Genomic DNA, 17,337 nt, shown 5'->3' with positions numbered 1-17,337 from the left:
ATATATACAGGGTGTTTGTTTCCGCTGCTAAGTTTTTTTGTATTGCCAACTTTGCTTAGCTATATTTTTTTAATCTTAATGTGGTTTTCTAATTTCAACATACCAAATGAAAGATTAAAGTCTTACCTATCAATGCTCTTTGAAAAAGAACTCGATTAAAGTTAATTATCACACATTAAAATTGAAAAGTATGTTGAAAGTACCAAAAAAAAACTGGTGAAATTTTATACATTTTAGTGTTTTTAAGTTGAAAATTTTCATTTCTGTTTATTTAGTTGTTCTACAAAACATTTTCCATGCAGTTCCCTAGATTTGTGCCTTTGGTAGTAACCTTGTAGGCTTTATGGTTTCTTCGTAATTATTGATTTAAAACAGCCATAAAAACTTGTGACGTTTTCATAAAATGCGCTATAGTTACCCTATTCGTTCGTACGTTCGGCTGTTGCAGCGGACTACGCACATGAAAATTTGGTAGAATATTATTGTAAATGTTTAGCTACATTTTTAACTTTTGATTACCGCACATCTCCTGCGCCGAAAGAAAACATAACTGCGGAGATGTTTCGCGGTATCGAATATTGCTCAGTCTCAGCAGAAAACACAACGAGAGACACCGAATCGGCGAATTCTGAGAGCGGAAGGGAGAGAAGTAGGTAGTGGTAATAAATCGATATCCTTAGATGTTGTACAGGAGTTAGTATTTTTACTGGATTTTTGGATTACTGACTCGGTTAAAATTCAAATGACTGTTATGCGTAAAGATTGGATAAAATCGAAATTTTTTATTTTTCATCATTACACGGGGCTAACAGAAGTTAGTCTGTAAATTTCCGTAACACATTTTCTCAACTTTGAATTTTTCACAGATTTTTTCAAAAACTTCAAAAACTCTTCGAGTTTTCTAGGGAGTTAATCTCGGGCACTAATGTGATTTGAGGCACTAAATTGTCATCACAGTTTTGTTATTGTATGTTTTCCGGTAGCAGATAATGGCCTCCTGGAAAAAGCGAAGTGGAACCAGAGCCCGAGGTTCTGGACCGTATCACCTTAAAACAATTTCTATGGGGGGGATGGGGGAGGAAGTGGTCGGAACATAATGAGAAGAATGTCTCCTGTAGTTCGTGCAATTCAGCATCCTTAGGGAAATTGTGAAAAGATTTTCGCTTGGTTTATTTGCGCATCAATAAAGCTAGCCATGTTTTGATCGGTTTTAAACAAACAATGCTTTGCTCACAACAATTTTGACCCATATTGGACTTTTCATGCACATACTGGACATTTCCTGATAACATTCCTCAGAAGCCCTGTGGACTCCCCAAAATTCCTGTATTCTTCTCCGAAAAGTCTTGTATAGTTCCTCTGACAACAGTGATTTGATCTATTGTAGTATATCCCGTGTCCATAATTTAGTGCATGTCGTATTACTAAATCACTATTGAGAAATGATGAAGTGTAGTAAGTAATTCAAAGGTCCCGCTATTTATACCCTTCGGAGTGTTGAAACACCCTCCAAAGGCAAGCCCCTTTGTCAGTCAAAATTGGATTCCTTAGCAACAAAATTAAGCAATGACACCGATAATGACCATGCATCAGAACCCTAGTCTTAATAACTTCAAACTAAAGAACAACAAGAAGAAGATTAGGAATCACATAGATGAAGACTAACTAGCTCATTTTTTCCTTGTTTCAAGATCATCCTCGATGGACAAAGCCGAGTCCAACAAGACATAAAAAGTAACAGGACTAAGATGTGTTACTTTGATTACTGAAAAATCGTGTTCCCCTAGTTTGAAGTAGTCAGGACTAGGAATCGGTGGTAGATCTTACATCCCATAACGTACCACAAAAAGGTGATCTACCCACGTTACGGGGCAGCTTCGCTTAAAGAACTCGGAAATCTGTGGACGCCCACCGACATAAACAGACTTCTCAAGTATTGTGATCTTCTACAAAAAAGCTTAGGAGCATCCTGTTGAAGTTCTATGAACATTGGCGTTGCTAATGGGGGTCCGTTACCCCCTTCAGAATGATCCAGCCGCCCCTCCAGATCTTTTTGGTGATTCTAATACAGACAATTTGAACTATAGAGATCTTAAAAACATTCTGGAGAGAGCCTAGATCATTCTGAAGGCACCCTAGGCAGTCCCATTAGCTACGCCAATGTCTTTGAACTTATCCCAAACGAGCCTGAGGAGTTCCGTAAAAGGTTTCAACTTCACGAGTTTAAAAAGGCTTAACGATTTCACCAGAAACGCTTTCCTGTCCTAATTTCAGTGTGAAATGAATATAATTTCAAATTTATTTATATTAACACTTAAAATTCCATTTGAATGCCCCTCACCAATTTGGACAACGATATGTCAAACATAATGTAACGTATATTTTTGACGTACAATTGCTACAACAAGTACTGTAATATCAAATTTAAACTAAGGCTTTCTTTTCAGTTCCAATGCACACTAAACAATCACCAGCCATTATTTTCTCATAATACTCACTTCTACTTCTCCTAAACTACAACAGTTTCCTACGGTTTTTTCCTTTCTTCTATATCTTCTTGTAACATATATTAAGATCCGGCAAGCGAAAAACTCCACACAAAACGCGTCGGCCATATCCTCCATCGCTGATTCCGGGAGGGGGTTAGGGTTAGGATCTTTCTTCTACTTCTAAGCTTGAGCAACTTGATTTCCAATCAATCCAATAATGGTTGCATGCATGCGTGCTGCTTCAGTTCAGTTTTGCGATTAAAATTAGTCGTTGTGTGTTTTCGTTTCATCAAATTCAAATATTTACAACTGGAACTACTGGTCAAACGGTTCGACGAAAAGGCCTTAAAACATTGTCCTTAATGCGAGAAACAACTTAACGCGGTTTTTCCTTATAATAAAATATTGCTTTTTAGGGTTAGATTAGTGTAATATGTGTTGTTTTCCCGGGGAGGTAAATATAAATAATGGATTTCCTGCTTCTAAAGGGGTAGTAAGGTAGTAAACAACAGTAAATAACAACTTGTATGAATAGGTATAACAAAACTTAACGATGCTTTGCTTGATGCGTGTTCTTCCTAGAGACGGCCATTTTGGAATGTTTAACTTTTAAATGTGAGCAAATTGGAAGTTCTTAAGATAAGTGTGTGCGTGTTGCGATTTTATTACTTGCGTAGTAGTTCTTCCAACTAAAACCGAAGATTGTTTTGTTTCTATCACAACTATTATAACTGTAGTCTTACGAAAACTAGTATTGCAAGTGTGTCTGTGTGGTTCATTCACTCCCAGGTTACATCCAGCAGCGGCAGCTTCCACAAGCAAAGGTGCTAAGCGATTTAATCTGAAAGAAAGCATGATGGCGATCGGCTGACTTTAGACAGGTTGAAATGAACATTTCAAAAGGTCCTATCTGCTTTGATCGATTCTCGAAAGAAAAAATCCACGAAGAGAGCCAATCAATGCAGATTGGACCTTCCGAAATGTTCATCCAGAAGTGTTGTAGTTTACCTTTCTTTATCCAGCGCACTCATACACACCCAATCACACAGGCTATCAAACTATAGGCTAATTCTCAGTGTTTCGAGGCGGCAGCCTTTCAACAGTTGTGACACTTGACCAGGCCCACCTCGTCGCAGTTCATGCACTTGAGGGCGATAAACTCGGCGGTGAAGTGGTTGCGGTGGATGGATTTCTTCGAGCCGCCGCAGGAAGGGCACGGCAGTAGCCGGTAGCCACCGCAGGTTTTGCACGTGAAGGACGATTCCAGGCACTGTAAATGAGAAAGAATGGAATTAGTTTGGGATGAAGGCTTTCGGTGATCAATCATGAAGATAGGATACTTTGTAGGGTTTCAGCATCTTCCGCAGCTCGCCGGTCTCGTTCAATCGCTCGATCCAATCGGCGTCCTGGAAATAAGGCGTTTTGTTTAGAAAAAAAATTGTAAATGAAATTCACGCATTTCACAGGAAGATTTTACTCAGTGTAGCAATCTCAATGACCTCCTTCCAATGTAAATAATAAAAAAAATCTATAATTGAATTCAATATTTTCGTTCAATCAAACCAACAAATCCACCGTCCGTTAACCATCGAGGACACTGGAAAAGCCTCGTTCAAATGGTCCCCGGATTGAACAGCCGCAATTACTTCAATTACAAATGCAATAGAAGTAAAACCAAAGCGCTATTGTTTGGGTCGTTTTTGCTCTGCTCTTAATTTCATTAATTACACGAACCGACGGCGGCGGCAAATGGCAATCATCTCGTATGCGTGTAATTTCAAAATAATTCCTCCGCGGCTTCGCTGACTTCGAACGGTTTGTAATAATTACCGACCGCGACCAAATCCGATTAAACTAAACAGAGACAAAAAATGAATGCAAAAAAAGCGATCACACGTCGCTTTAATTGACAGCTGGCGAGAGTGCTGCCACCTACCGTCTGGTAGATCGTTGAATTTAGCTAGAAATCTACATTACTTCACATCTGTAAGATCAGCTGTAACCACCCATTGCCACCGAAGAGGTGATCTCCTGGGATGGTAATTTGGAATGTAAATCGCTTTTTGCGTGTCTTTGCCCGCTCGAACCCGTCATGAATAAAACATTAGTGTTTACAAATTGAATCGTTTGAAACAAACATTTCACCTCTTTTTTTGCCGCTCATCAAGTTGGCAAGCAAGCACCTTCCGGCTACTACCATTGCCCGAACTAAGTAAGCGTAGTAGGCTTCCTCCGATCTAAGCAGGCTTACGAAAAGTGAAAATACCTTGTTGTTTTTTTTCTCAAAATGACAGCTAATGCTCGATTTGCGGTGGAAATTTGTTCGCTTATTGTGCATGCCGACGACTAGTCACGGGCGCTGGCTGGGTGACATTCGGGCCGGAAAGTTAATGACCAAAAGCAAATTGTCCAATTCGGGGAAAAGAGACAATATTGGTATTCCGTGCGCAGAAGTCGCGGGGCAATTTGTTTCGTAATAATTGCATACCTGCGGCAGGTTGGTTATGTTTGCTGTTGCTGTTGTTTTGGTCGTTTGGATGGAACGGCTAAAATTGGCCGGCACTCCAAACGTTTGTGCGAAGAATGAGCGAGATTGTTTGGGGTATTTTTGTCAGTTACTTGCAACCAAATGTGACCAATCACCGTAAATAACTTTACGAATCACTTTACCAGATTGACGCAGTGCAGCGCTCTAGCCAGTGCTTCACCACCGTATTTTAATAGCTCACTTGGTTGTTGATCTACACCAGTTGCTATGTTGTTCTACAGCCGACCGATCGCCTCCTCAACTTCTTGAAGATCAGGGGCCGGTAGCCCGTCGTCTTCTGCACGTGCTCCAAGGTCTGTTCCCGTGCCACCTTCGTTTTCTGTTGCATTACCGTTGAGGTGCTCGTCATAGTAATGTTTCCACCTCTCAATTTTATGGAGTGACCATTTTACGGATGTTGTTGATCTTCCGGACGACGGTCCCATGGCTATCTAGGTACATGTGTCACGACCACAAATTCATTCTTATATCACAGTTCCTAATGTATTTGGAAAAAACTGACCCATGGTCATTTGGGTCCATGTTTATGTCATGACCCCAAATTTTTCCTTATATCGCAGTTCCGTATGCTTTCGAAAAAACCGTAGAACTCTAGAATCAGTTTCGATGTTCTAGTTCTTGCGGAGGACGGTCCGATGGACTTCTAGGTACATGTTTATGTCACGACCGCAAATTAATTTATATATGACAGCTCCAAGTGTTTTCGAAAAAACCGTGGAACTCTAGGATCAGTTCTTTACATTGGCCACTTTTACTAATTTTTCGGATCTTCCGGAGGACGGTCCGATGACCATCTGGGTCCATATTTATGTCACGATCTCAAATTAATTCTATCATCTTAGTTATTAGTGTTTTTCAAAAACTGCGGAGTTCTAGGATCAATTCCATGGATTGATCACTTTTACGGATGTTCCGGATCTTCCGGAGAACGGTCTTATGGACATCCAGGTTCATGTTTATGTCACAACAACAAGTTCTTTCTATCATCACAGTTCCTAATGTTTAAAAAAACGCGGAGCTCTAGGGAAAATATCGGGGATTTACTACTTTTACGGATGTTCCGGATCTTCCGCTGTCCACTGTCAATGTCCATGACCCAAATTCATTCTTATATCACAGATCGTAATGTTAAAAAAATGCGGAGCTCTAGAATCAGTTTCATGGATTGTACACTTTTACGGATGTTACGGATCTTCCGGAGGACGGTCCCATTGCCATCCAGGTACATGTTTATGTCACGACCCCCATGTTTATGTCACGACCCCAATTTCTTCCGGTTTCAGAAAAAGTGTCAAATACTCTACAAAATGGGTATTTTCGGAAAGGGGACGACGCAAAGATGCCAACAATTTGAATATGACGCCAATTTGGAATTCAAGATGGCGGCTGGGCGGGTTTTAGAAAAAGTGTATGACACCCTACAATATGGGTATTTTCAGAACCGATACGACGCGTCATATTCGTCAATACCAATCAATATGGGTATTCTTGGAATTGGGGTGACGTCTAGAGGCCGAAAATCGATATCCGACACTATTTTGAAATCGAAGACGGTGGCTTCCGGTTGAAGAAAAATAAGGAAAAACTGTCAAATACCCATCAATATGGATATTTTTGGAATCGTAGTGATGTCAAGAGACCGGAAATTGATATCCGACGCCATTTTGAAATCCAAAATGACGGCTTCCGGTTTCATAAAAAGTAGGAAATACAGTCACCCATCAATATGGGTATTTTTGACGTAGGACTACGTCTGTGATTTCTATATGGGGGTAAACTTTGTGAAAACCGACAATGGAACATGTAACAAAATTATGAAAGATTTTGAACGTGAATAACTCAGCTGCCCCTGGGCCAATTTAAGTAATTTTATCACCAATCGATCAGAAATATTTCTACGCATAAGACTTTATCATTTTTCAAAATGTCACTATTGATAATTGAACGAATGTGCAACTGTTGCTATGATAGCTAAAATTATCACCGATTGCCTGCGAAAAGCGATTTCCCAAACACAGATTTCAAAGTTAAATTACAACCGGTCTCACCAAACGGTGTTTATTCAATCAACGCGTGGTGAGTGGTGGTGTTCTCCAGTACAGAACGAAAGGCTCCCCACAAGCAGCTAGCTATCAACCGCTGATCGGATTCAGTTCCAATCACCGTGTGTGGCGTTGAACATTGTTCTCCATTGTTCACAACGAAAGACTGCCTGCAAGCAACGAGCTGCAGCCTACATGAGCATCCATAGAATGAGGAAAAACCCGCACCGATATTGTTCAGAATCAGTAGCTCTTCGTGAGTCGCTGTGGGCCATCTATGCCTAGCGCGTCACCCTAATTCCAAACAACATACAGCTCACCAGCCTCATCTGTGTTTAACACCCTCATAGCTCAGCATTACTCAACCACCTTGTGATGGACCACCATAAATTTGTAAAAGAGTATTTTTTTGACATTTGTCAAGGTCATCAATCGGTCAGTTCCCATATCAAGATAGAGCTGGAATTAAGGCGTAACAGCTTTTGTACACAATGACTTATTTCGATGATGTCTTGAAAGTCAAGGCTCGCCCACACAAATCAACATCACCATAAGGTAGGGTAAGACTTCCCCTACCCGACGGTAATGTTGGTTTGCGTGGACGTGCCTTGAATTCCTAAAAATCATTGAGAGAAGTCATTGTTTACAAAAGCCTGTTACGGCAAATTCCAGCTCTTTCTAGATATGTTTCCATCTAACATAACATGTTCTTGAAAGCAACATTGGGGGGGGTGAAAATTAAAACACCAAAGTCGGTCGCGGCTTGAAAGTGGTCTGTTTTTGATCCAGAGATGATGGATTTTGATTTTTCATACGTCAATCGATAGGATTTTTTTCTACAAATCTGTTAAAATTAGGACTTTATCATTTTTCAAAATGCCACTATTGAAAATTGCATGAATGTGCAACTGTTGCTATGACAGTTAAAATTATCACGAGAATTATCACCAATTGTCTGCGAAAAGCAATTTCCCTAACACAGATTTCAAAGTTAAATTTCATCCGGTCTCACCATACGGTGTTTATTCAATCACCGCGTGGTGAGTGTTGGTGTTCTCCAGTACACAACGAAAGGCTGCCTGCAAGTAGCGAGCTGCAGCCCACATGAGCATCCACAGAAGGAGGAAGAAGCCGCACTGCTATTGATTGGAATCAGTAGCTCTTCGTGAGTCGCTGTGGACCATCTATGTCAAGCGTGTCATACTAAAGAGAACAAACAGAGATAACCCCGCTCAAATTCCTATTGCTACTCAAAAAGCAAGCTTCTGCTGCAGTTAGCAAATAAGATTTATTATATAAGAACTCGTAGTCCTACGTTCCCATTGCGTACAACCCCATAGGGCTGTCCGTTGTAGTTTTTAATCGGGTGACATCTGGTTTCTGGAAATCGATGCATGACGCCATATTGAAATCCAAAATGACGGCTTCCGGCTTTAGTGTCAAAAACCCTACAATATGGGTATTTTGGAAACGAGGACGACGCGTAGTTGCCGAAACTCAATATCCGACGCCATTTTAAATCCAATTTGGTGGCCATCGAGCTTAGAAAAAAATCACATACCCCACAATATGGGTATTTTCGGAACGAGGACGACGCGTAGTTGCCACAAATTGATGTCCGACGCCATGTTGAAATCATATATTGGACAATGCACAACTGACCGTTTGAATTACCATACACTGAGAAAGCCATAACAAATTAAGGTAGAAATTTTAATCTATTTCGTCCACACATAATTTACGATAACACCAACCGGTGGAAACTAACGATTTGAAATTAACTCACTACTTGACTAGCCGATTGGTCCCAAGCAAATCGATTAACGTATCCCATTCTAGTCTAAATTCTAGTACTACACTATGTTTGTTTTGGTTCGTTATGAAATTTTGACAGATAAAATGAGGGGTTCGTGGATTTTCCTATGTTTTGAGGGGTACATCGATTAGCTTGGGACCGAAGAGAGTACCAGAGCTGAGCCAAAAAGTTGAGCACGTTTCTTCGGGACTTTCTGGTCTTAGAGTTACCTCTATGATAACACCGTGCGCGAGACTCTTAATTGACTATCTATCCTGTAAGATCTGTAATGTCGTTTTCGTTTTTGCGGTGTAGCTACCACCGGTGCAACACTTTTGCACCGAAATCGTTCGTTTTTGGTTTTTGTGCTACACCGATGCAACACTTTTTCTGCACCACTCACGATGGTGTAGCACTCGAAAAATTCACGGTGTAGCTATATGTTTATCGCAGAACACAAATACATCCAAAAAACATGGATATCAAAACTCTCGTTTTCGTCGTGACGCAGCGATTACAGCTGATTACAGTTTTCAATTTTGCAGAAAAAAAAGAGGTTGGAATGGAAGAACTATTTCAATTGTTTGAATCCTCTTCATCGGATTCAGAGGATGAATATTTTATGATGTTTAATATTCTTAACAAAAGAAGAAAAACATTGCATCGAATGAAAGAATTTCAGGTGGGCGTAGTGGATCGTTATTTAGACGAAGAGGTAGGCATATTTTGCTTTTGAGAATAATCAGAATGATGGGTTAAAGGAAAATATACTTATGGTTTGTTGAGCTTGACGGTTTTATCCGTCTCCGACGCCAACCAAATTGAAAAAAAAAAACAGTCGTAAGTTCTGTGTTGGTGGCAACTGAAAGATGAACGGCGACAAGATCAGCATCGCCGAGCTGTGCAAAATCTCGACCACTGATACGGTGAGGTCACCGTCGGATGCCCGGTCCCCTATCTGACCTTGGTCCGCTCCCAGCTACCGGACAGTGTTTGTGTTACTAAAGGTGCCTTCACCGGTTAAACTTCGGCGGCTCTGCTTAAGGATCTGATCATGGAGTGTAAGTCGGATGAACTGATCACCGACAAAGTTGTGCAAGGTCTGGTCGAAGGCCTGAATATGATCGCTTGCATTGTTAAGACGCTGCAGGATCTGAAGTTGGTCAAACCGAAACCGTTTGCTTCCACCTACTGCTATTGTTGGGTTGGGTGGTAATCAGCTTAAAGCTAAAACAAATTTGTTTATTTAGGATAGGTTTTGCAACTAATTTCAGGTTTTTTACTCACAATTCAGTCTCCGTACTATTTATCTCATATATTTTACAACAGAGTTCTTTGTTAGTTTTAATTCCTAGCCTGTAAGTTCAACTAGTAAGTAATATATTTTAGTAATAGCAAAATACTGTTATAGTGCTGATTGTTGAAAAGTGATAAGCTATTGTTATTTTTCATCCCAGTTTCTCCCGTCATTCCGTTTGACGGTTCGCGCTTCCCAGATCAACCGCTGGGTGTAGTGAGTCGAGCGTTAGGTACCGTTTGCGGTATTCATTACGAGGGGCTGTTGCGGCGAACATTCTCTCCCCCGTGTCACCATAACTTCCGGTTGGGCGTCACCAGAACTTGTCACGTCCAGCACAGCCAATTTCGTAGCAGGTCTCTTTAATGTCCTTCCTGATGTCTGCACTTCCGCTCGACGAGTCACTCCATCCTTTCCCGGAATCGTTCGAATTACTCGTCCTCGTAACCACCGATTCCTAACGTTCTCGTCAGCCACGAGCACAAGATCTCCTTCCTTGATCGGTTGTACGTCCCGAAACCACTTTGTCCGTCGAATGATGGTTGGTAGGTATTCTATCATCCACCGACGCCAAAAGTTGTCCAAAGTGTGCTTCACCATGTTCCAACTATTCCTCAACGGCATTCCTGCATCCGTCGGGAACTTCTCCGGTTCTCGCACACCATTTGAGCTCAGGAGCAAAAAATGATTGGGAGTCAATGATTCATGGTCGGCAGTTTCTAGAGGAACGAATGTAAGTGGTCTGGAATTGACCATACTTTCGGCTTCTGCCAATACCGTAGCGAAAGACTCGTCATCCAGCTTGCGCACTACCGGAACCGATCCTAATGCTGATTTAACGGCGTGAACCATTCTTTCCCAACAGCCCCCCATGTGAGGGCACCACATACAGCGTTTCCTGGCTAATCGTATCTCCACTCGCAGCCGAGGCACATAAAACTTCTGACGCAGCTCGTTGACTATGGTTTCGTCATTTGCGTGACCATATTTCCGGTGATAGTAATCCAATAACAACGCCGTAATGCGATGGTTTCTAGGTAGGATGATGGGAAACTTCGTATCGTAAGATAGAACCTGTGCTTCTGCAGCCCGACTGCCTACTCGTAACACTCCGTACTCGTCAGCGAATGGACACAGCTTCACAAAATGGCTTGATGTTCCTAATTGCATTCCAAGTGTATAACTTCCTTCTCGATTCTTCTTAGAGATCGTTACTTCGTCCGGAAATGCCTCAGATTGCGCACTTGACCACAACGTTCTTTCTGCCTTCTGCAAATCCACACTGCTAATCCCAACAGTATCTGTTGATCTACTTTTGGCTAGATGCAGACTATCAACTAAATGGTGAACATATGCTGTAGAACTTCGAAAATCTATTAGGATCTATCACCGGTTGTCTGACCAGATGACTGCACACGAACGCCTCCCGCAATTCCTTGTCACTTTAATCTGTGCCTTCTTCTGGAACCTTCATCCATTCTGTTTCAACGTTGTATAGGATGTCAGGTCCCTGAAACCAGCGACTGTCAACATTGCAAGCGGGACCTTTTCCCCACTTGGTAGCCTCGTCAGCCACATTCACCTTAGTTGAAATCCACTGCCATTCGTCAACGCTCGACAGGTCCAGTATTTCGTTGACCCGGAAGGCAACGAACTGGCGATATCGTCGAACATCCGATTTGATCCACGAACAGACGGTTGACGAGTCCAAAAGCAAGTTTTCCGTATATTCAACGAATGATTCTGCTCAATAGTCCTCCGGAAGCGAGCTCCCAGTAAAGCTGCCATCAATTCCAGACGTGGTATCGAAAGTCCTCGAAGTGGTGCCACTTTCGTCTTCGACGACTTTAAAGCGACTCTGATCTGACCGTTGTCTATTATACGGAAGTATCCAACCGCTGCAAAGGCCTGTTCGCTAGCGTCCACAAACACGTGAAGTTCAAGAGATTTGAAGCTGTCTGGATTGTAGTTCGGAAAATAGCAACGAGGAATACGCAGTCCTTCAATCTTCTTGAGTACCGCTATCCAATCTATCCAGCGCGTGACGATCTCCATTGGAATCCTGTCGTCCCAATTTGTGTCCGTCCGCCATACCTCTTGAATTAGGATTTTTCCGTGGATTACAAATGATGCACAACTGGCCGTTTGAATTACCATACACTGAGAAAGCCATAACAAATTAAGGAAGAAATTTGAATCTATTTCGTCCACACATAATTTACGATAACACCGTGCGCGAGACTTTTCATTGAATATCTTTCCTGTAAGATCTGTAAGATATCGATTTTTGGCTTCGATGCGTCTTCTCCGTTGCGAAATTACCCGATGGCCGCTATCTTGGATTCCAAAATGGCATCGAATATCGATTTTCGGCATCTACGCGTCGTCTCCGTTGCGAAATTACCCGATGGCCACCATCTTGGATTCCAAAATGGCGCCGGATATCGATAGTCAGAATCTACGCGTCGTTCCCGTTGCAAAATTACCGGATGGCTTCCATATTTGATGCCAAAATGGCGTTGGATATCGATTTTCGGCATCTACGCGTTTTCTCCGTTGCGAAATTACCCGATGGCCGCCATTTTGAATTCCAAAATGGCGTCGGATATCGATTTTCGGCATCTACGCGTCGTTCACGTTGCGAAATTACCGGATGGCCGCCATATTTGATGGCAAAATTGCGTCGGATATTGATTTTCGGCATCTACGCGTCGTCCCCGTTGCGAAATTACTTGATTGCCGCCATCTTGAATTCCAAAATAGCGTCGGAGATTGATTTTCGGCATCTACGCGTCGTCCCCGTTGTGAAATTACCGGATGGCTTCCATATTTGATGCCAAAATGGCACCAGATCTTGATTTTCGGCATCTACGCGTCGTCTCCGTTGCGAAATTATCCGATGGCCGCCATCTGGAATTCCAAAATGGCGTCGGATATCGACTTTCGGCATCTACGCCTCTTCTCCGTTGCGAAATTACCCGATGGCCGCCATTTTAAATTCCAAAATAGCGTCGGATATTGATTTTCGGCATCTACGCGTCGTCCTCGTTGCAAAATTATTATCCATATTTGATGCCAAAATGGCAACGGATATTCATTTTCGGAATCTATGCGTCGTCTCCGTTGCGAAATTATCCAATGTCCGCCATCTGGGATTCCAAAATGGCGTCGGATATCGATTTTCGGCATCTACGCGTTTTCTCCGTAGCGAAATTACCCGATGGCCGCTATCTTGGATTCCAAAATGGCGTCGGATATTGATTTTCGGCATCTACGCGTCGTCCCCGTTGTGAAATTACCCGATGGCCGCCATATTTGATGCCAAAATGGCGCCGGATGTTGATTTTCGGCATCTACGCGTCGTCTCCGTTGCGAAATTATCCGATGGCCACCATCTTGGATTCCAAAATGGCGTCGGATATCGATTTTCGGCATCTACGCGTCTTCTCCGTTGCGAAATTACCCGATGGCCGCCATATTTGATGCCAAAATGGCGCCGGATGTTGATTTTCGGCATCTACGCGTCGTCTCCGTTGCGAAATTATCCGATGGCCGCCATCTGGGATTCCAAAATGGCGTCGGATATCGATTTTCGGCATCTACGCGTCTTCTCCGTTGCGAAATTACCCGATGGCCGCCATATTTGATGCCAAAAATGGCGTCGGATATTGATTTTCGGCATCTACGCGTCGTCCTCGTTGCAAAATTACTTGATGGCTGCCATCTTGGATTCCAAAATAGCGTCGGATATCGATTTTCGGCATCTACGCGTCGTCTCCGTTGCGAAATTATCCGATGGCCGCCATCTGGGATTCCAAAATGGCGTCGGATATCGATTTTCGGCATCTACGCGTCGTCCCCGTTGCGAAATTACCCGATGGCCGCCATATTTGATACCAAAATGCCGTCGGACATCGATTTTCGGCATCAAAGCGTCGCCCCTGTTCCGAAAATATCCATAGTGTAGGGTATTCGACACTTTTCTAATCCCAATGGGCACCATCTTGGATTCCAGAACATCCCTATTCTAAACATGAACTGTTCGGAGTCTATCCGGATAGGAAAATACTAGATATTATCCGTTTTAAAATTATCCGGGTAAGGATAGGGATAATATCCAAAGATAGATTGGATAACGGATAATGGATATATAGAGTTAATTTTGAAGCCCGGTCATTTGGTGTGGAACTGCTTCATTCCGAAACTCATATGAAAAATCAGTGAGTAACCAGATCAAAATATACCACGACAGCACTGAATACATTAATTGACACAGGACAGGTTTGGGTTCACGATAAAAGATCATCAAATGAAATGGAAGTTTCCTGCAAATCAATGCAAAAGTTATGTGAAATACTCTAAAGATCAATATTTACATAATTTATTGGGGAAAGTTTGGATTGATTTGGCTAAAATTGTGCTTCAAGCGCAGGGTGCCCGTTTTACCCCGTCTTCCCTTAGATCTAATTCAGTTTACTGGACAGTTTTAAAGAACAGAGGAAACAATCTGCATAAAGCTAGAATCGATCACATATCGATATAGGGAGGATTGACTGTATCTGAAATGAGCGTAATTTTGGGCACTGGAAAATTCAAGTGACATAAAGTGTTATGACCATTGCACAGTGGTCCAGAATGCAGATTTAGGCGGAATTATATGTTTTGAGCCTGAAATTGAAACTTTAGACTAAAAGTCTTTTCAATAAAGTTGTTCCTTATAGTTAGGCCCTCATTTTTAGACAATGAATTCTAGGGTGGTTCTTATTATCATTAAAATCATAAATCTTACTTTTTTGTTTGAATAAATTAAGGTATACATTTTTCGGCAAAGTTATAGCTGAGCTAATTTCAAGCAACTTTGTAGAAAACAACTTTTTTGTATCTCTTAAATTGGCCGATTTAGAGCTATTTTCTTGAATTGAGTAAGGGTGGCTCTAAAAGAACAGTTGTTTTGCTTTAGTTTTCTTATTTCGAATTTGGTGTGCCATTTAACCGAACCCACAATTTTCAGGCATACTACTTTTTTTGGAGGTCTGCCAAATCTCACATCTCAAGAATTCAACCAAGTCATCAGCGATGACTTGCCTGACCTCGCGGCCTTAGTTCAATTTCCCTTTGTTGATTCCCTGTCCCATTCTTACGAGTTGGTTAATTACACACCTTACAACATACGAAAACCCCATGCCACAGACCACCTGCGGATGCAAGATTGACTTCTCAACCGCGATGGATGTTGAGTGACTAATGTGCCCCAACAAGACACATGCAATCACGTCACCTCCTCCCGCCCGCCTCGAGATCTATCGGATGGGACCGGCACGATTAGTGAGCCGTTGCCGCATAAACGATGTATGTACACACAGAAGACATTAAACAACTGGTCGTCCTTCAAGAATTCTCGAGCCTAGCATTCTTACCCGCTTGGAAAGGGAATGTCACACATGTCACCTCGCCTCGGGCTATCCCCAATATCTCAACCAATCAATCGAAGATTCATCAAATCGTCGTTAGAGGGCAACGACTTGTTCCGACTCGACTCACCCCGTCACGACTCTGGTCATCATCGCAGCCGCCGGCCGGGTTCGTGTCTCTCACAGTCTCAAGGTGTGATACAATGCAACCGTTAATTGCATCAGAGCCTTAAGAAAAGTTTCTTCTCGCGAATAGGTGGACGGAGAAGCGGGAAGGGAGACCTACCAGCAGCAGCCGCAAGCCATTCAACCGAAAGACCTGAAGGCAATAATTTGATCTACCACAGCGGCGTACGGGCTCGCAACTAGAGCGTAGATAACGGATTGCGCGTCGCCACTGACTGCCGCCGTAGTAAAGCCCCTTATTCTTCTACTTCTTTTTTTGTTGGCGCATGCCTTTACAGGTGATTGTTGTTCCGATCTGCACGGTCGCTGAAATAACTGGACACGGACAGGGTTGCAGCGACGGCCAATTCGTCATAGATGCGCTCACGTTCGTCGAATGCGACAACAGAGCTGTTGGACAAGAAAGCGGTCTGTCAATTTTTTTTGTCGAGCCAAGTTGACAATGGAGTGTCCGGACGAGACTTTGAAAATGATTTATTTGGTTGGGTAAGAAGTTTTTGGACGTCAACCATCTTTTGTCTCTGTCAAATACTTGACGTCAATTTCAAACTCAATTGGCGAAGCTTGTATGTAATTTGTAATCAGCAAGACCGACTGATTCGACTTGATTTCCAAAGATGAAAAACGCTCCCATTTGGGAGTGGAAAACCAGTCCGCTGATAAATTTCCTTTCCCAGTTGGAAACAGTTGTATCGCAGTTAGATAAAAAGCAACGCAAGCCACCTTAGTGACAATTGAGATAATTCCGCTCGTTAAAAGATTTGCTTTAATGATTGTATATGTACTCAAGTGCGTAAACTGGTTGTGATTGGCAGCGGCACATGGCGAGCCTACCACACTTCAGATCGTATTATTTATGTTTTATTGGAGGTGAAATGAGCTATGCTACCGATTCAAGTCGTTGATCCTCGAACCAGTTATCGAAAGTGATAAGCAAAAGGGTATTATTGCACCGGTTTATAGAGCTAATTTCTCGCGTCACTTTTCAAATCGACCAATCGCACATTGATCGATTCCTTTCATCGGCTATCTTTCTCTGTCGTAAATAACTCGGCTACAAAAACGTTTCCCGTCGTCTTTGTCGAATCGACGTCTTTGTGTGTCGACAATATCCGGAAATCCGCCGGGATCCAAAGAGGAAAGCGATGAAAAGAATCTATCAATGTAGATTGGACCTATTGAAAAGTGACGCGATATTTCCTTTCGATAGTTTTTGTTTTGTTTTTTTTTTTTTTTTTTTATTACATTGAACTCAAGATCATTGAATCGAAAGTCGTATTTCACTGTGAGTCTGACAAGGTGTCTAATGTGGCAGCTACTGTAATAAATTATCATTATCATATTATATTTTATTTACGTAATCAAACTGGTCTTGAGTGGGCCGTTATAAATCCAAGTCTATCCGGCAGATTTTTAACGGGGAAAATGTAGGGGAAAGTGGGTATTATAGTGATGCAACATTTGAAATTTGCGCTCCCCAGCACTCACACAGGTTTATATCGGGTTCTGAGTGGAAGTCGCTCTGCTCCCACAGCTTGAGGAATGAAAGTTCTTAAAACAACTTGAAAA

General features: G+C 42.2%; 1 protein-coding gene across 1 annotated transcript in view; it reads right to left on the bottom strand.

Moving 5' to 3' along the window:
* Nucleotides 1–2,790: 2,790 nt before the first annotated feature.
* The window catches only part of LOC135698754 (glutaredoxin domain-containing cysteine-rich protein CG12206-like), a 162,830-nt gene continuing 148,283 nt past the window's right edge, over nucleotides 2,791–17,337 (bottom strand). The window contains exons 3-5 of the mRNA XM_065218881.1: nucleotides 3,830–3,895; nucleotides 3,498–3,759; nucleotides 2,791–3,330 (exon numbers count right to left, since the gene is read on the bottom strand). Of these exons, the coding sequence (XP_065074953.1) occupies nucleotides 3,586–3,759; nucleotides 3,830–3,895 (240 nt within the window). The 3' untranslated portion in view covers nucleotides 2,791–3,330; nucleotides 3,498–3,585. The remainder of the gene's footprint in view (nucleotides 3,331–3,497; nucleotides 3,760–3,829; nucleotides 3,896–17,337) is intronic.

This window comes from Ochlerotatus camptorhynchus, unplaced genomic scaffold (genome assembly GCF_037179485.1).
Source record: "Ochlerotatus camptorhynchus isolate MF236.1 unplaced genomic scaffold, CSIRO-AGI_Acam_v1.1 ptg000094l, whole genome shotgun sequence".
NCBI lineage: Eukaryota > Metazoa > Arthropoda > Insecta > Diptera > Culicidae > Ochlerotatus > Ochlerotatus camptorhynchus.
The sequence above is the reverse complement of the archived record's forward strand: the minus strand, read 5'-3'. Positions and strand labels throughout refer to the sequence as shown.